General features: G+C 41.6%; 1 protein-coding gene and 1 long non-coding RNA gene across 5 annotated transcripts in view; one reads left to right on the top strand and one right to left on the bottom strand.

Moving 5' to 3' along the window:
• Positions 1-20,251, bottom strand: part of MYRIP (myosin VIIA and Rab interacting protein) — a 400,010-nt gene that overhangs the window by 27,962 nt on the left and 351,797 nt on the right. For all 4 annotated transcript variants that reach the window (XM_034992452.1, XM_034992478.1, XM_034992462.1 and 1 more), the window contains one exon: positions 16,134-16,373. In XM_034992452.1, coding sequence (XP_034848343.1) covers positions 16,134-16,373 — 240 coding nt within the window. The remainder of the gene's footprint in view (positions 1-16,133; positions 16,374-20,251) is intronic.
• Positions 1-20,251, top strand: part of LOC118002191 — an 86,477-nt gene that overhangs the window by 59,184 nt on the left and 7,042 nt on the right. The gene's annotated exons all lie outside the window — the stretch shown is intronic.

The raw sequence follows: 20,251 nt of genomic DNA, 5'->3' as shown, positions 1-20,251 counted from the left end.
TCTGCTCTCCCCATCTCCCAAACTTGGTTTGAGATTTATCTGCGAATTTCACTGCAAATTAATGACTAAACTAGAAGCCCCTGACATGAGGAGTTCTAATGTAAATCCTGGAATTGACACTTGAGTTGTACTGTGTAAGTATGCCCAACGATGTGGATTTATGAATATACCTGCTACTTACAGACCATTTCTTCAAATAGAATGGATTTTTACTTTGCATTTATTTGTGTTCAAGGTTGCTGTATTCTTTTGCAGGCTCTTTATGTCTCAGGTAAATGTTCATGATCTCTGACCTTATGCAGGCCTTCTTTGCTGTGTGGGGATCCTTTCTATTTGTCCACATAGTTTCCTTTCCCATTCTATGCAAGAGCTCTTTCAAACCCTCTCTACAATCTGGAAACCTCAATTCTACCACCCTTGCACCTTCAGAAGACAGACTTGCTTTCTAGTTCAGAGAGTGGGGGATGGATTGGGGGGGGTGGATACAGAACATAAAACAAAACCTCTCCAACTTCCTGACATCACATTTACCCACTTATTTGTATCTGGACCAAATCTGTCTGCTATTGCAGAGCTGATGCCTCATCTGTTTCCTGGACCTCATCCCCTCCATTTCCCCAAGAGTCCCTATTGTTGAACATGTAGGTCACTGTTTCCCTACAAGAATAATGCAATGCTTATTGGATTGCATTGATGTACCCTGGGCTGCTTGTTCAGCTTTTCCGTAGGATAAAGGATGGAATGTACAATTGCTGGATCAAAGGGTATGCCCACTCTGATTGCTCGGACTTACCCAGTTACCAGTGCCCTAACGTGTGCTCCTACTATTTTGAGTGCATTAGACTGCCTCTTTCCCTGAACTCTTAGCAACATTGGTTATGGTTCTTTTTAGTCATCCAATTTGTTAGGCAAAGTGACATTTCGTTATTTCAATTTGCATTTTTGTTGCTCGGCTAAACAAATGATGAACTTTGCCCCATTCATGGCTGTTTTCCCAGCGTCTTACTGTGCATTTGTTAAACAGGAAACAGGAATGCGCAAACCATATGCTGAGTTCTGGGCTACATGTTGAATTAAATACAGTTGAAATACAGTTTAAGTTAAATATTTTTTCACATGCTTATTGGTCATTTACTTTTCTTTTTCTTTCTTTTTTTTTTTTTTTGGTGAATTGCCTGCTTATGTGCATTGCCCTCTTACCCATTAGCATTATGAGGCTAAATAATTCTTTGCCCATTATGTATTTAAGCAATATATCCTCCCAGTTATTGTTTGCCTTTTAATTTTATGGCTTTTGAAAAATCAACATGTCTTCTCCTCCCAAGATTTGTTGAGATATAACTGAGACATAACATTGTATAAATTTAAGGTGTATAACATGATGATTTGATACACTTATATATTGAGAAAGGACTACCATAATAGGGTTAGTTAACATCTCAATCATCTCCTATAATCACCATTTTTTTGGTGTGTGGTGAGAACACTTAAGATTTACTCTCTCAGCAACTTTTGAGTATATAATGCAGTATTATTAACTACAGTCACCATGCTGTATGATCCCCGGTACTTATTCATCTTATAACTGGAAGTTTGTACTCTTTGACCAATATTTCCCCATTTCATCCATCCCACAGACCCTGGCAACCACCATCCTACTCTCCGTTTCTATGGGTTCACCTCTTCTAGATTTCACATATGAGATCATACAGTATTTGTCTTTCTCTGACTTATTTCACTTAGCATAACACTCTCAAGGTCCATCCATGTTGTCACAAATGGCAAGATTTCCTTATTCCTCATGGCTGAATAATACTCCATTGTACATATATGCCACATCTTCTTTACCCATTCATCTGTAGATGGATACTTAGATTGTTCCCATATCTTGGCTACTGTATAATGCTGCCATAAACATGGGAGTGCAGACATCTCTTACAGATCCTGATTTCATTTCCTTTGAATATATTCCCAGACATTACTGGATATTACTGGACCACATGGTAGTTGAACCTCCATACTGTTTTCCACAGTGGCTGTGCCAATTTACATCCCCACCAACTGTGTACACAAGGGTTCCCTTTTCTCCACATCCTCACCAACACTTGTTTTCTCTTCTCTTTTTGATGGCAGCCATTCTAACAGATGTGAGGTGATATCTCATTGGGGTTTTGATTTGTATGTCCCTGATGATTAGTGATGTTAAGCATCTTTTCATGTACCTACCTATTGGTTATTGTATGTCTTCTTTGGAAAAACGTCTATTAAGATCCTCTGCCTACTTTTAAATCAGGTTGTTCGCTTTTTGCTATTGAATTGTAGGAGTTCCTTATATATTTTGGATATTAACCTTTATCATATATATAGTTTGCAAATATTTTCTCTCATTCTGTAGGTTGCTTTTTCATTTCATTGACTATTTCTTTTGCTAGGCATGAGCTTTTCTGTTTGATGTGGTTCCACTTATTTATTTCATGTATTATTTTGTTACTTGTGCTTTTGGTGTCATATCCAAAAAATCATTGCCAACACCAATGTCAAGGAGATTTTTCCCTATGTTTCTTGAGGAGTTTTAGAGCTTCAGTCTTTAATTCATTCTGAGTTAATTTTTGTGAGTAGTGTAAGATAGGGGTCCAGTTTCGTTCTTCTGCATGAGATTATCCAGTGTTCCCTTATTATTTATTGAAGAGACTATCATTTTACCATTGAGCATTCCCAATTGAGGATATAAGGGTTTATTTCTGGGCTCCTGATTCTGTTTCATTGACCTATATGTCTCTGTTTATGTGAGTACCATATTATTTTGACATCTGTGGCTTTGAAGCATAGTTTGAAATCAGGAAGTGCAAAGCCTCTAGCTTTGTTGATTGCTTTGGCTATTTGATGTCTTTTGTGGTTTAATACAAGTTTTAGGATTGCTTTTTTCAATTAATGTGAAAAATGCCATTGGAATTTTGATAAAATTTTGATAGGGATTGCATTGATTCTATAGAAGGATTTGGATAGTATGGACATTTTAACAAAATCAATTCTTCTGATCCATGAACATGGGGTATTTTTCGATTCGTTCATGTCTTCTTCAATTTCTTTCATCAAAGTCTTATAATTTTCAGAGTACAGATCTTTCACTTTCTTGGTTAAATTTATTCCTAAGTAGTCTATTGTTTTTGATGGTAATACAAATGGGATTATTTTATTTCTTTTACAGATGTTTCTTTGTTAGTGTATAAAACACAACTGACTTCTGTATATTGATTTTGTATCCTGCAAATTTACTGAACTTGTTGATTAGCTCTAATAGTTTTTTTGTAGAGTCTTTAGGATTTTCTCTATGTAGGATCATATTGCCTGCAAACAATGATAATTTTACTTCTTCCTTTCCAAATTGGATGCATTTTATTTCTTTTTCCTGCCTGATCTGGATAGGACTTCCTGTACTATGCTAAGAGGTGTGGTGAGAGTGGGCACCCTTGTAAAAGAAGAAAAGCTTTCAGTCTTTCACCATTGAGTATGATGTTAGCTGTGGGCTTGTCATCTGTGAGTTATGTTGAGGTGTGTCCTTCTATGCACAATTTATTGAGAGTTTTTATCATGAAAGGGTGTTGAATTTGGTCAAATGATTTTTCTGCATCTATTGAGAAGATCATGATTTTTATCCTTCATTATATTAGTGTAGTATATTATACTTATTGATTTGTGTATGTTGAACCATCTTTGCATCCCAGAGATAAATCCCACTTGATCATGGTGTATAATTCTTTAATGTGTTGTTGAATTCAGTTTGCTAATATTTTGTTGAGAATATTTGCATCCATATTCATCAGGGATATTGGCCTTCAGTTTATAGAGTCCTTATCTGGCTATGATAAAAGGGTAATACTGGCCTTATAAAATGAGTTTGGGAGTATTCCTTCCTTTTCTATTTTTTTGGAAGAGTTTAAGAAGGATTGGTGTTAATTCTTCTTTAAATGTTTTGTAGAATGAACCACTGTACCATCTGGTCCTGGGCTCTTCTGTGTTGGGAGGTTTTTGATTACTGATTCAGTCTTCTTATTCATTATTGGCCTATTCAGATTTTCTATTTCTTCATGATTCAGTTTTGGTAGGGTGTATATTTCTAGGAATTTATCCATTTCTTCCAGGTTATTCAACTTGTTGGTATACAGTTGTTCATAGTATTATCTCATGGTACTTTTTATTACTGTGATATCAATTGCAATGTCTCCTCTTTCATTTCTGATTTTATTTATTTGAATCTTGTCTCCTTTTCCTTAGTCTAGCTAAAGATTTGTCGATTTTATTTTTTTCCTCAAAACCAGCTCTAGTTTCATTGATCTTTTTTATTGTTTTCCTGGTCTCTATTTCATTTATTTCTGCTCTGTTTTTTGTTTCTTCTGCTAACTTTGGGTTTAGTTTGTTCTTCTTTTTCTAGTTTCTTGAGGTGTAAAGTTCGGTTACTTATTGAGATCTTTCTGTTTTCTTAATGTAGGCATTTATCACTATAAACTTCCCTCTTAGAATCGCTTTTGCGACATCCCATAAGATTTGATATATTTTGTTTCCATGTTCATTTGTTCAAAGATTTTTTTATTGCCCTTTGATTTATTTTATTACTTTATTATTTTTTAAAGATTTTATTTATTTGAGAGAGTGAGCGAGCGAGTGAGTGCATGAGTGGGGGAAGGGATGAGGGGCAGAGGGAGAGGGAGAAGCAGACTCCCCTCCAAGCAGGGATTCTGATACGGGGCTTGATCATGACCTGAGCCAAAGGCAGATGCTTAACCGACTGAGCTACCCAGGCACCCCTTGATTTCTTTTTTGACCTATTGATTTTTTAGGAGTGTGTTATATAATTTCCACATATTTGTGAATTTTCCAGTTTTCGTCCTGTTATTGATTTTTAGTTTTATACCACTGTAGTTGGAAAAGATACTTAGCATGATATCAACCTTCTTAAATTTGTTAAGACTTGTTTTGTGACCTAACATATGTCTATCCTGAAGAATGCCCCATGTAAGTTTGAAAAGAATGTGTATTCTGCTGTTGTTAGATGGAATGTTCCATATATATATATATATATCTTAGGTCCATTTGGTTCAAATCCAACATTTCCTTATTGATTTTCTGTCTGGATGATTTATCCACTGTTCAAAGTGGGGTAGTGAAGTCCCCTACCCCTCTTGTATTGTTGCTTATTTCTCCTATCAGATCTGTTTGTATTTGCTTAATATATTTAGATGCTCCAATATTGGGTGCATACATATTTATGATTTTTACATACTCTTGATGAATTGACCCCTTTATCATTTTATAATGACATTGCCTCTTATTATAGCATTTGAGTAAAAGTCTATTTTGTCTGATATAATTATAACTACCATTGTTCTCTTTTGGTTTCCATTTTCATGGAATATCTTTTTCCATCCCTTCACTTTATGCCTATGTACGCCCTTAAAGCTGAAGTAGGCGGTGTGTAGTTGGGTCTTGTTTTTTTATCCATTCAGCCACTCTATGTCTCTTGATTGGTGAAATTAATCCACTTACATTTAGAGTAACTATTCACAGGTAAGGTCTAATTAATGTATCTCATTAATTGGTTTCTGGCTGTTTTGTTGTTCTCTCGTTCCCTTCTTTTTCTCTTGCCATCTTCCTTTGTGAATTGATGATTTTCTGTAGTGGTATGCTTGGACTCCCATCTCTTTATCTTTTGTGTATCTACTGTAGATTTTGCTTTGTATCATAAGGTTTACACAAAACATCTTACAGATATAGTGAACTATTTTATGCTGATAGCAACTTAACTTCAATGGCGTACAAAACTACCCTCTACTCTCTCCCTTTATGTTTTCTGATGTCACAATTTACTTCTTTTGATATTGTGTATTCATTAACAAATTATTGTAGCTATAGTTATTTTTAATATTTTTGTCCTTTAATCTTTTTACTGGCATTAAGTGGTTAGCACACTACCATATTACAGTATTAGAATATTCTGAATTTGACCATATATTTACCTTTATCAGTGTGTTGTATATTTTCATGCCTTCATATTATTAATTAGAGCATTTTCATTTCAGCTTGAAGAACTTCCAGCATTTCTTGTAAGGCAGGTCTAGTGTTGCTTAACTCCCTCAGCTTTTGTGTGTCCGGGAATGAATGAGGTTATCTGTACTTCATTCTGAAGGACAACTTCGTCAGATAAAGTATTTTTGGTTGGCAGGTTTTTTTTTTTCTTTCAGCATTTTGAGTATGTCATTCCACTCTGTCTTGGCCTGTAAGGTTTCTGCTGAGAAATCTGCTGATAGCCTTATGAAGATTCCCTTATAAGTGATAAGCTTCTTTTCTCTTGCTGTTTTTAAGATTCTTTTTGTCCTTCATTTTTGTTAGTTTTATTATGATGAGTCTTCGAGAAAAAATTTTTGAGTTTAACCTGTCTGGGGACTTATGAGCTTCATGAACTTGGATGGTCAAATCTCTGCTCAGATTTGGGAAGTTCTCAACCATTATTATTATTATTTTAAAGATTTTATTTATTTGAGAGACAGAGACTAAGAGAGAGTGAGAGAGACTGAGAGAGAGCATGGGTGGGGAGGAGCCAAGGGAGAGGGAGAAGCAGACTCCCTGCCAGACTGGAGCAGGGAGCCTGACGTGGGGCTCAATCCCAGGACCTTGAGGTCATGATCTGAGCTGAAAGTAGGCACTTAACTGACTGAGCCACCCAGGCACCTCTCAACCATCATTTTTTTAAACAAGCTTTTTGCCCCCTTCTCTCTTTCTTCTCCTTCTTGATCTCTAATAATTCAGATTACTTCTCTTGATAGTATCCATAGTTCACATAGGCTCTCTTCATTCTTTTTCATTCTTTTCTTTTCTTCTCCTTTGGCTGGATAATTTCCAAGGTCCTGTCTTTTACTTCACATATTCTTTCATATGCTTGATCCATTCTGCTCTTGATTCTCTCTATGGCATCTTTCATTTCATTCATTGTATTCTTCAGCTCCAGAATTTCTGTTTGGTTCCTTCTTATGATTTCTACCTCTTTGTTAAACTTCTCATTTTGTTTTATGCATTGTTTTCCTAATTTTGCTGAATTGACTTTCCATGTTTTCTCATAGCTCATTGAGCTTCCTTTAAAAAGCTGCTTTGAATTCTTCATTGGGTAAATCACAAATCTCCATTTTTGGGGGGGTCAGTTACTGGAAGGTTATTGTGATCTTTTGGTGGTGTCATGTTTCCTTGATTTTTCATGTTCCTTTAAGTCTTGTGTTGTTATCTTTGCATTTGAAGTAGCAGTCACTTCCTCCAGTCTTTACTGACTGATTTCAGGAGAGAAATACCTTCCATCGGCTTTACCAGGGATTCTGAGGCTTTCTCAGACCTTCTATGGATACTCCTGCTCCACACTTCTTTCTCCCTCCTCAGGCAGAATTTTAAAGCTTGTATGCCTTCTCTCAATTCTGCAATGCACAGGCTGAGTGCTGACAACCTCCCTTTTGCTTTCCCAAGGGCAGTGCTATCCTCAAGTTTGTGGTTTCTCTCTTGCTCACAGATTTAGTCATGCCTTGTATGCATGCTCACTAGCCATTTGCTGAAGCTTGCTTTCGTTATAGCCATTGGAAGTGCACATAGGGAGCCAGCCATGTGGTGGAGATGTGTGTGGGTAAGGCACACAGAGCACGGGGGGTGTCTGAGACAATGGGGAGACCTATGGATGAGGTGTCCCAGTGGTGGTCCGGGCTCTAGATGGGAGTCCATGATGCAGTTAATAGGATCTGAGTCCACTTGATACATTCTGAGCCCTGGCTGCTGTTCTCATAGCTGCTCACCATCTCCTAGTCATGTAGATTATGACTCAGTATTCTGAATGGGGTGAGCAATAAACAGACTTCTTTGGTAGTGTCCTGCACAGCTGGGGAAGCTGGGTGCTCACTTACATGGTCTTACTTTCTCCCATGGGAGAAATCACAGGCCAAGAAAGGCTCTCTTGGCACTGAGTTGTGCCACCTCGGAGGAGGGGTGAGGTGGGTAAAGTCAAACTATTACTTTTATCCTCTCCAATGTGTCCAGTCTTAGATTTGTTTTTGCTCCAACAGTGTGCTGGAACTTCTCTGATGGACTCCTGGACTTCCTTAAGGTTTTATTTATTTATTTGAGAGAGAGAATGAGACAGAGAGCACGAGAGGGAAGAGGGCAGAGGGAGAAGCAGACCCCCTGCTGAGCAGGGAGCCTGATGTGGGACTCGATCCTGGGACTCCAGGATCATGACCTGAGCCGAAGGCAGTTGCTTAACCAACTGAGCCACCCAGGCGCCTGGACTCCTGGACTTCCACATTGCTCTTGCAGGTAGGTAATCGTCTAAGTCACTGTTCTCCAGGGGCTGCTTTGGCTGAGGCACTGGAGCTGGCTCACAGGCCACGTCAGGGTCCACAGTTGGGGCTGGGGTCTGTATTCCTATTATTTGATGCATAAGTGAGTGAGACTCCTCCTGGGAATCTATCTAAATCATATTCATTTTTTAAAAATATATTTTATTTACTTTTTTACTTTTTTAGAGAGAGAGAGAGAGAGCATGAGCAGGGGAGGGGCAGAGGGAGAGGAAGGAGAGAATCCCAATTAGACTCAGCACTGAGTGCAGAGCCTGATGCGAGGCTTGATCTCATGACCCTGAGATCATGATCTAAGCCAAGAGTCGGACGCTCAACCAACTGAGCCATCCATGCACCCCTAATCATTTTCATTCTTTACTGTTTTATGGAGAGAGGCTCAAAGTTTTTATCAAATTCCTGAAGAGATCGGCAAACCTCAAAAAGGCTAACAGCTATTACTGTTAAGTTTTTATCTTCCTATTTATCAGCTATTCTTCACTCAATATTTATGAATATGTATGAATTTCCTACTACCTATCAAACATCAATCTAAGAATTTATCAAAGTAATTATGTTTTCCCCCTTTAATCTGTGATTATAATGAAAAATATTAATAGGTTTCCTAAAATTGAGGTTATTACATTCCTAGACAAAATCCTCCTTGGCCATTGTAAATTAGTATTTTAATAGGCAGTTGGACATCAATGGTATGTACCAGAGGGTGTGCATAGAAACACGTGGGACATCACCTTAGTGTCCCAGATATCTTTCTGCTTCAGTTGTGCCATTTGATTCCTTTTATTTTTGAAATTATTAGTAAAGCTCAGGAAAAAAAAAATAGGCCATTGGAAACAATTTGTTAACATATTAAGAATTTTTGAATGTTTGTTAACCAGTGAGGTAGTATGTAAATTTTTGGAGGCATACGATTTTTGGGTCAGATTCAGACCAAGTTTTTATTTTTTTTTAATTTTTAAAAGTATTTTATTTATTTATTTGACAGAGAGAGAGAGAGAGCACAAGCAGGGAGAGTGGCAGGCAGAGGGAGAGGGAGAAGCAGGCTCCCTGCTGAGCAAGGAGCCCGATGTGGGGCTTGATCTCAGGACCCTGGGATCATGACCTGAGTTGAAGGCAGATGTTTAACCGACTGAGCCACCCAGGCGCCCCCAGACCAAGTTTTTAAATAAATAAAGTAAACTTAGATTCCTTCAATTTTTTGGGATACTTTTAATTTGTATGAGTAATTTGTACCATGAATGACTGATGGATTTTATTGGCAAAGACCACGGGGACTAGCTTCTTTCTGAGGATGGTTCTTTGGCCACTTTGCCAATTTCTTCTGTCTGGATTTTACAGTCAATTTTGCTCATTTACTTCTTTTTTTAATTCAATTTTTATTTTTTAAAAAAATTTTTAAGGATTTTATTTATTTATTTGACAGAGACATAGCGAGAGAGGGAACACAAGCAGGGGGAGTGGGAGAGGGAGAAGCAGGCTTCCCGCAGAGCAGGGAACCCGATGCGGGGCTCGATCCCAGGATCATGGGATCATGACCTGAGCCGAAGGCAGATACTTAACGACTGAGCCACCCAGGTGCCCCTGCTTATTTACTTCTTTAAAAATAGTCAATATTTAAAAAATCATTACAAATATCAAAGTATTTGCCTATAATTTAAAATAAATCTTATTATTTTTCTTATTATTTTTCAAACGTATATACATGCTATTTTGATTGACAACATAAATATTTATGTAAAAGTATTTGCATTTATAACTCATGGATTTGTTTGATCAATAGTAAAATATTACGATGTTTAAGATATTTTTGATATTTACAATGAGTTCTCATTCAGGAAAAACTCTCTAGGTGCTTTTTTTTTTTTTTTTTAAAGATTTTATTTATTTGACAGAGAGAAAGACAGCCAAAGAGGGAACACAAGCAGGGGGAGTGGGAGAGGGAGAAGCAGGCTTCCCACAGAGCAGGGAGCCCAATGCGGGGCTTGATCCCAGAACTCTGGGATCATGACCTGAGCCGAAGGCAGACGCTTAATGACTGAGCCACCCAGGTGCCCCTCTCTAGGTGCTTTGAGATGAATATCTGTCATCAGAATTATCTAATTCATTGAGAGTTTTTTTTTTTTAATGGAATATGTGTTGAATGTTTCCAAGGGCCATTTTGGCATCAGTTGGGATTATCCTGTGGTTTTAAAAAACAGTCCTTACTAAGTGATTTATTATAACAGTGAGTGTCCTTCTATTAATTTCATTTTTGCATTCTCAGAATAAATGTATTAGTTGTGTGGGCATGTGAGTCTAGTACTGCAACATTTGGTTTGCCAATATTTTATTTAGGATTTCAGTATTTGTGTTTGTAGGTGAGACTCGTATATATTTCTTTCTTTTGTTTTTATATTCTCTCCACCCAGAAATGTTTTCCAAGAGCACAGTCCTGCTTATTCTGCCAAGCTGCAGACACACAAAGTATGTTCTTTTTCTTCTCTCCCCTCTTACTTCCTACAGTCCCATTTCCTCAGGGCATCTTACTTTTGGGCTTTTGTGGGGCAAGAACTCTGAACCAGTACCTTGTTTTCTAGACCTTTCTATCTGCAACCTTCTAGAGCAGCTCTGCCTTTCTCGCTTCAAACTGCATCTGTCTTATGTGCCATTGTATTGCTGTGGCTGAGGCAATATCATTTTTCCTGTCTGTTCAGATAACGCCTGCATTTCACAGAGGCTGTAAGGAATCTTTGCACTGGACTTTTGAACAATCTTTCTCTAGTGCTCAGTTCATCTTCTGCCTAGAGGAGATGATGTTCGGTTGAAGCCCCAGTGATCCAGGAGAGAACTTGGACCTCTTCCCGGGCTGGGAGGTCCCTCCCCGTACACACACAGGATATGGCTGTGGGAATGAGTGATGCCAATGACATCCTGAGTGGTATGGAACCTCCTCACCTTTTCAAGGCCTGTGGATAAGAGCTCTGGCTCTAAGTGCACAGCTGAAGCTCATTTCCACCCCCCAGGGCAACTGTTAAATGGACAGTCAGAAAAGAGGTGTTAGTTCTTCAACAGGCATAGCCCTACTGAGATCAATCACTTGTAAGATACCAGTCAGTACCTAACACTATATTCTCTTTAGCACCAACTGGAGATGAAGACACTCTTCTGAAATAGAATGTGACCTGGGATGAAAGACACCGAATCCTTATGTGAACAGTGTGTTATTTTACGGGGGCGAGACATACGCAGACAAAGTTGACTTTATGTTAACACTGATATCAACGAAAAGGTTTTCACGAGCACATTAAACTTCAGAAAGCCAAGGCTCTGGGTATTTTGAAACAGTCCATAGATCGGTCTCCTTGATCATGGACCAGGATTGTGTATCCCTGTCCCTTGGTGTTAGTAAATGGGGAGCATCCAGGAGAAGATGCATAAATTTATCTCTTGTTTGGGGAAAAAGACATCTAATAGTTGAGAGAAGTCTCAATACTTTGATGAGAATTATTCCATGAAACTATACATATGGGAGATAGCTGCTGGTCTGTGACTCCCTTGTGAAAGCAAAGCCCAATGATCCAGCTACTTGTAATGGTAATAAACAAAGGCACTTTAAATAAAATGCTTTCAGGATACCGGCTATACAAATTTGACTATAATGCAAGAACTTACTAATTTGGGCCTTCAACAGACACTTATGTTCTAAGAGCTTGATATGTGGGACATCTTTTGTCATATAAACAGTGTCATAAAGGATACTTAGGTCAGGAAACATAGAAATCTATCTAATCTGTTACGTATCTAGAACCAGGGGATTTTGGAGCCAGAAGGGACCTGGGGGACCATTGCTCTAAGCCTGGGAGGGTTATGGGACTTGTGAGAGGTCCAGCCCTTGGACGTAGTCTCTAAAGTCAGGCCAGGAGTCCTCAGCCATTCTTCTGCTCCTTCTTTCCGGAATGCTGTCCTTGCATACCTAGAGCAGACACTTCTAAGAACTGCTTTGGCCAGGACTTTCTCCCAGAACCATTGGCATGGCCATCTGCGCAATGGTAGAGGAGAAGCAAGTGCTCACTTCTGGGCTCTAAAGATCACATGGTTTAGAGGGCTGACCCCTGAGGTTTGATGGAATAAGGTGACTTAAAGAAAAAAACGACTCTTTGGGAATCCAGTCCCCAAGAGGTTTCTGGGCTGGCCCCAAGCTCTGCAAGCTTGTTCTTCTGTTGGTAAAAATTCAGATGGTGGTAACTATCCTTCCAACCTCCAGAGAAAGTGAGCCACCTATAGGACAAGTTTGCCTACAGCAAAGGGCTCATTCCAGTCAAGATAATGCGTGTTTCTAAAATGGTTCTTCTGCGACTGGACAGGATTCTGAAGCCCCCGTTCTTACGTGGGTTGTCATATTAAAGACACTAAACAGCCACTGATGTCAAGTGGGAACATGCACATTCCTCTGCTTTGGTTCCCGGAAAGCAGGGCCAGGGGTGGAGGCAGGGGGACAGTGACAGATGAGCAAAGCACTAACCTGACCTAGCCTGGTTTCACCCAGAAGCAGACCTGAGACAGGGATTTAGTTCATTCGGGAGGCGATCCCGGGAAACAGTGGTGGAGGAGGGGGACGTGGGGCAGGGGAGGGAAGGGCGTCAAGGAGGACTATTCATCACTGCAGGAGCCTAGAGCTCTGTTGGCTGGGGAGCTTGGGGAGGCAGTGTGTAGCTCGGCCCCAGAGTCGCCATGCCCATGGAGGCCAAATAGCTGGGGTACTGACTTTCTTCTCGGCAGTCACTGGTTAGGACTGCTCCCAGGCAGGGCTCTCTCTCTCCTTCTGGCCTGCCTGCCTTTTGCACAGGAAGAGGAGCTCCTGCTTCATCAGGGGCCTTGAGGCAGTTGGACTTTGGGCCAGTGTGCACTGCCGGGGCAGAGAGATTAGGGGAGCACTGACCACTTCTGAAATAGTCATATGAGCCCAGTTCCATGCCCAAACCATGCCGTGTGCAGACAGCACGTGTGCACACTCGAGCTGTACAAACTAGTTGTGGTTGGCTCACAGGGGAAGTCAGTTATTCTGATCCTGAAGATGGGAACATGGGGCATTCCCATGCAGTGTCTTCCCACTTATATTCTACCTAGCACGACAAAGCCCAAGATGTGGTTACAGACCTATGTTAGACATGCCACGTGTTGCCTGGAAATAGGTACAAAGCTTGTACTGACCAGCAGACGGATGTTAACTCACAGCTGTGAAGTTTATTTTCCTTGAGGTTGTGATAGGGGATCCGGTATTTGCTGGGTTCCTGCTAGGTGCTGAACGCTATGATGTACAATTCAACACTCACAACTCTATCGGGGGTATGATTATCCTCATTTTACAGATGAGGCCAAGATGTGTTCATGCAATCAACCATGAAGCCCGGGGCTGGGTCCCAGGGATCAGCTGAAAAACACGGCAGGTGTGGGCCTGTTGCAGTGCTGGGAGCAGGTTCGGGGTCTGCAGGGCAGTTCTGGCTGCTGAGTGGAGGAAGGACTGGAGTAGCCATGCAGGGTCTGGAGGGACAGGGAGAGCAGCCGGGTGACAGGGTCTGGTGGGAGGCAAGAAATGACCCCGGCTCGTTCTAAGCACTGGCAGTGAGTTAGGACACTAGCCAAAGTTTGCAGAGTTTGCAAATTGCATGGTTGCGTTTCAAATTCAGTGTTACCTTGAAGCCTATCTCTATATCCTTCTGCTTCTAAATAATATTGAAGATATAAACCTGTATTCCTGTGTTCCCATCCCAGAGTAACCCATGCCTGATGCAGAAAATATATGTTAATTATCTTTTTCAGTTTGTTACCCGGATTTTTACATACAGTAAGTGATATCTGATGGATATTTTAATGCACTGATTCATGGTAGGCTGGAGAATGACTTAAATTTTGAGAAACTGACACATTTGGGAGCTTGAATAAAAGCAACTCTCCTAGTTTCTTGCTCAGCGAGGGCACGGGGCAGGATGGGAGCTTGTCTTAGATTTTTTCCCCACTGGCCCCTCCTTTCCCTGTTCACGTTCTGTCCAAGAGAGCACAGTGCAGATTGGTGGCTGTGCCTCCAGAAGATGAGGCGTGCAGGCTGACAAGGGGTGGGAGTCTGTGACTCATCATGGCCTGGCAGGCTGCTGGAACAGCAGGATTTGGGGGAGCCTTGTGACCATCAGGCAGCAAAGCCAGTAGGATGCAGAGCCATTGTAAGAAATAATGTGATATCCTTCACTTACCATCTGGCTCTGAGTTCTGGCAGACAAATGTGACTATCATGGGGTATTGGTTCAAGTAACAGAGAGGAGCAGAGGCCATTACCATTGAGGAAGCAATGGGTTGGAGCCCACATCCCAGGGAGGGGCTGTCTGTGAAGGCTCCAGCCCACAGACATGGCAGGGGACAGAAGTGTGCACTGTCCGCAGGCAGAGGACCTGATGGATTGAGGAGTATGAGGCCTCAATGATTACAGAGCGGGGGATGGGAATGAGTGAAAGGCAGAGTGTGAGCTGTTGGAGGGCTCAGGGGCTTGGCCGTGGAAGATGGCCTGCACTTCCCTCGGGGCTGGCTTTTGACCATCTGTGCTCTTTGCTGGCTTGGCCGGGCTCCTCCTATGTAGCACCCCAGCTTGGCTGTTGAACAGATGAAGGGGCTCATTGCCCCATTCACATGGACTACAGGGAACTTGTGAGGTTATACAATGTACTCTCAGAAGAGGGAAAAAACTGACCACAAGTGCAAAGAAATCTAGATGTTTCCAGCAAGATCTGATTACAGGAGAGGCAGCTCGTTGTAAGGGAAGGAGCCTGTGATTTGAGGCCGAGCACCTTTGTGATGCAGCCCCAACTTTGAAGCTGACTAGCTGTGGGCCTTGGGTAAGTACCCTCAGGACAAGCCTCTGCATCTAATTCAGTAGGTCTCTATGACATGAATTCACTAACATAAGCAAAGCACTAGGCACTCAACAAATGTTAGCTTCTTTCTCTTCCACTGGAAGCAGTAGGGATATCCTGACTCTAAAGTGGCCGAGTCTAGCATGCATGTGCTTTGAGAAGCTATAGAGGAAAGACAGGGGGCAGAGCACTTATTAGGGGGCAGGGGGCCTGGGGCCCCCTTTCTGCCAGGGGTTCTTCCTTCTGTGGTTTCCTAGCAATGTCCCTGGGTACTTGGAGGGGTAGTTTGGGACTGGAGATCAAGTGGTTGGGATTTTGGGGACTTTTACCTGTTTAAAACACCAAGATTCCACATATGGTTTGTTTGGAAAACGATTTTGAGGCTAAGACAAACCCAAATCTGCAAACAGCAGGGATAAATGATGCAGCAGGCCACGTTTAGCACAAAGACCATGGTCTGAAGCATCACCATTGACTAAAAGAGGGATGGCGAGATGTTCTCAACCCACAGGCAAAGTTCCTCTGGGGAAGGGCAGGGGAAGGCAGTAACATGGGCCTTTACTAATGAGAGAGGCGGTGAGCATTAATTATAGACTTGAAAGTAAAGGGTTGTCTTGGGAAGGATAGTTAGTAGAAGGAGAGGACAGGTCTCGGGAGGCCTGGGACCCGCGGGGCCCTCTCCCCGACTGAACCACTCAGCGCTAACCAACAGGGGCTCCTGGGGCTCTCCCGCATGCACGGGATGGGCATTTGTGAGACAGCTCGTGGGGGGCCCAGCACACCTCTGTGCAAATACAGAACTTCCTCTGCCTCCCCCTTCTCCCGCTGCCCACACCGAGCTGCCTGCAGGCGGCTTCACGGCACTTACCTTCTTCAGCTCTTCCTGGACGCCCTGGCTGTTCTCTTCAGAGGACAGACTTTCCTTGTGGTTCTCAGACTCTGTCTTGGGCTCCGACTCCTGATCTTCTCCCGAAGACGTCTCCTTCTCACTCATTTTCATCGCTAACTCATACAGCCTGTTTCTCAGTTTCTCCTCGGTGGTGGCCACGCCAGCCTGAGGGTGCCGAGGCTCGTTACTGATGTCAGTCTCTGACAGATCACCCGACACCTAAATGTAAGCCAGAAGCGTGAGCCGAGGACTCCTCTGCCATGGTCATACTGCTTGTTCCCAATCACCCCCAGGAAAGGACAGTCCAGGAAAATCAAGCTCTTTTAACTCGATCTGCTTTCTCTACACGTGGGCTTTTACTTTTCACTTTTACTTTCTCAAATACATGCACCTTAACACTTTGTTTAGGGGGCCCGGCAGGTGAGCACCTGTCCTCAGAAACAGGTTTGAATTCATTCAGGGTCTTTCATTCACAAGATGCTTACTGAGCGCCCGCCATGGGCAGCAGTGAGCTGACAGTACACAGCTCAGCACACCTGGTTGGCAGACCCACCCGGTGGAGGTGACACAGTAGTTCTAACAGCCCACGAAGGGGTACTTAATGGCAGGGCTTGAAGTTTGGGAAAGCTTCCTTGAGGAAGTGACATTCAAAGTAGAAGTGATGTTCAAAGCGTAGCAGTTACCCAGCTAAAAGGGAGAGAGAAAGACGAACGGCATTCTAGGCTAAGGGCAAAGATTTTGAGATGGCACAAGGTCCTTGCACTTAGGTAAGCAATACTGTGTGACATTCCCTTCATAATTACAGTCCCGGTGTAATTATTACACCTTCAGTTCCTACTATCCATTTGGTGAACACCTCCAAAGTTTCTTATAGGAGTAGATCCCTGACCAGGCCTGGGGAACTTCAGGAAGACAGGGAGATGGTGACTCTCAGTATGTCCTTGGCCGTAAGTTGGACAAACGTGTATGGAATTTTAACATGATAACTCTCATTACACCATCAGGGTCCATTAGACCTGACTTTAGTGTTTCAGTTTCCTCTTTGACTTGCTCTATTTATAAGGCTTGATATTTCATTGCTTTTATTCCTTCTTGAAGGGTTTCTAAAGAACACAGAGAAAATTTACTTATTTTTTTAAAATAAAATAAAACTCATTCTATTTTGTAATTACTATGTGGGTTCACTAGTCTCTTTGATAAATCTATGATACATGATGGCATCTTTCTGATCTTATTTTTCTATCTTTTGAAATATCTTGCTCTTTCATCATCCTGGGAATTATCTTTCATCATTACTCATCAATTATTCTCAATTATGCTAAAAGAGACCAAAATAATAAAACAGAAGAATGGATTGGCCTGGAAGGATGATTCAGTAACGGACTAAATCATCATTTATTTTGAGTCTGCTTTTATATTGCATACAGTTGAAAATTCAAAATTTTTCATATTTGCAAAGAGAAGAAAAGTGACAGAGAACAACATTTCACAATTATTAGATGACTCAGAAGATGAACTCAAAGAGAAGGAGAGCAACTCTTTAGACTCTAACAATGACAGTAAGTTGATTATACAAGTAAAGTCTCAGGCTAAGAGCCTTCAGATGATAGTGTCTGAAGGTGAATTTTCTCAAACTCAAGAATTGATGAGTAAACAATGTATTTATAAGGACAAAAGGAAATATGGTATTTTCATTCAGTTAATCATTCAACAGGAAGGGCCTCATCATATAACATTTTGCCGCAAGAATCTGGACCATCTTGTTGTGCTAAAAAATGTGCGAGAGATTCTTTCATTCTTTATGATGTTTGTGCATCAAATTTACTTGATACTGTTGTAACTGGACAGATGCTGAAGGCAGCTGTCGATATAAAAGTGAGCAGCAGGAAACAGATGACACAAAAGTGAAGAAGAAGAGCCCCTGGGTTGATAAAAGAAAAAGAGTCCACTGGAAATGACTGTTTCTCTGGTCCTGAGCAAGAATCAGTGATGAGGGCCTCAGGAGAGGTGACCAGTGCTCCCAGCATGCTTGAGAAGGATTCTTTTGTCTGGGGACACGGGGAAGCTCAATGGGGAGAATGGCCTCTGAACAGGCTCTTGAAAAATGAGGAAAGTTTTAATATGTAGACGTGGGGTCAGGCATTCTTGATGAGGAAGTAGCAGGGCCAGTAAGACCCAGGGTGCATGAGATTGCTTGGTGTAGCTAGAGGAATAAGGCTCAGAAATGGGACAGTGGGGGGCTTGGGATGGAAGAGAAAATGGGCCTGGGTCAGATTGCGGAGGCTTAGGGATGAGCTTAAGGAGCTGAGCTTGTCTACCAGATAGTTTCACTGCTATCATGTGGTACGCATTAAACTAGCCCGGAAATCAGCAACTGGCCCCAAACCCACACTCAGGAGCCCTCTTTTACCAGCTCACTCAACAGATTTAACACACTGAAATACCAGTTCATTTTAGTTCCCAGTTTGCTTTCTTTAGATTTGGCCTATTTCTTTACCTTTTAAGAACCTTTGAAGACTTGGGTCAATGGCAATTCAGTCCACATTCAGCAAACATGTACTGAATGCCTACTATGTTCTGGGCCTGTGCTGGCCACTGGAGCTCACAGGTGGGAGTGACAACCCTCCTGCTCTGGCTGCATTCATGGTGTGATGGAGAGACATCATCTTGACACACTGTGTTCAAGGCACACACATGAGTGTCTGATGAGACTCAGGGGGAATCCTCACCTAGTTGGTTGGATGGATGTTGTCGGGAGAGAAACAGGAATAGGTGACAGCTGAGTGGAATCTTAAAGAATGAAGTCCTAGAGATTATCAGGATATACGTCAAGTTTTATCTGAGTGTTGAGAATTGTACTAATGCTAAATGATGGCCCTGGAGTTCAATAAACACTATAGGCATACGTACAGGGATCTGACACCAGGAGATGTGATACCACGAACAGAGATGGAAGCATCCTTATCAAAAGCCGCCAGAGCTTCAAAACTTACTGAGTAATATTTGGCCCTGTAATGTTTATCAAGTACATTAACAAATATTTACATCTCTAAGAAAAATAGGTCTGTGTTTTCTTCCTACAAAGATCAAGCCATCCCTACTCTGTGTTATAAACTTATACGTTTTCCCCATGTACTGATTTTCATGTCCGTCTCCATGAGAGCTGGGACAGTAGATGTTAAGTTGGGGTCTCAGCTAACACGGGTCTGTTGTTGGCCTCTGTGGATCCTTGATACTCTTTGCAGACTTCAATTTACATGCACTTTTCTAGGGGGAGGGGTACCAGCTGTCATTAGAATTTCATTGGCATCCACGCCCCCAAAGCGCTAAGAAGCATTGAGAAGTATACACAATCTACTTCCTGGTGAGACAACAGTAGATAAGTACATGGTACTTGAGTAGGGGATGGCAGATTTCTAGCGGAATTCAGAGGAAGGGGGAGAAGGGCAGTTGGTTTCCAGGGTCTGTCGGGAACCTAGACTCAACATGTAGAGAAGCTGAGGATCTGCAGAATCTCCAGCCTGAAGAATATACTCTTGTACTTCAAAGGGACCTTAAGTATGAAAATATTGGACAGCAACTCAAACAGATTACTAAGAGTGTTATGAAGACAGTGGAGAATTCTAAGAAACTTTTGTGACGTGAAAAAGAAAAAATCATAGGATGAAATTCCTATGGGCAAGCTGGATAACTATCAGCAATATGTGTATCTGGGCATAAAACATTTTATGTAATTGGTTGAAAATAAGAATTGCCTGCCCACCGGTGCACTGTCTCAATCCTCCCACTTTATAGATCAGCACTGGTATATATAAGGGGACATTATTTTGAGAATAAGAAACTCATGTTTTTCAGTTCCCACTAAAACTGCATTCTCTTGTATCTTCATTTAAAAAAAATATTTTATTTATTTATTTGACAGAGAGAGACACAGTGAGAGAGGGAACACAAGCAGGGGGAGTGGGAGAGGGAGAAGCAGGCTTCCCGCGGAGCAGGGAGCCCCATATGGGGTTTGATCCCAGGACCCTGGGATCATGACCTGAGCCGAAGGCAGATGCTTAACGACTGAGCCACCCAGGTGCCCTGTATCTTCATCT

The sequence above is a fragment of the Mirounga leonina genome, unplaced genomic scaffold (genome assembly GCF_011800145.1).
Source record: "Mirounga leonina isolate KUSES-001 unplaced genomic scaffold, KU_Mleo_1.0 Mir_115, whole genome shotgun sequence".
Classification (NCBI taxonomy): domain Eukaryota; kingdom Metazoa; phylum Chordata; class Mammalia; order Carnivora; family Phocidae; genus Mirounga; species Mirounga leonina.
This window is presented reverse-complemented; position numbering and strand designations above follow the sequence as displayed.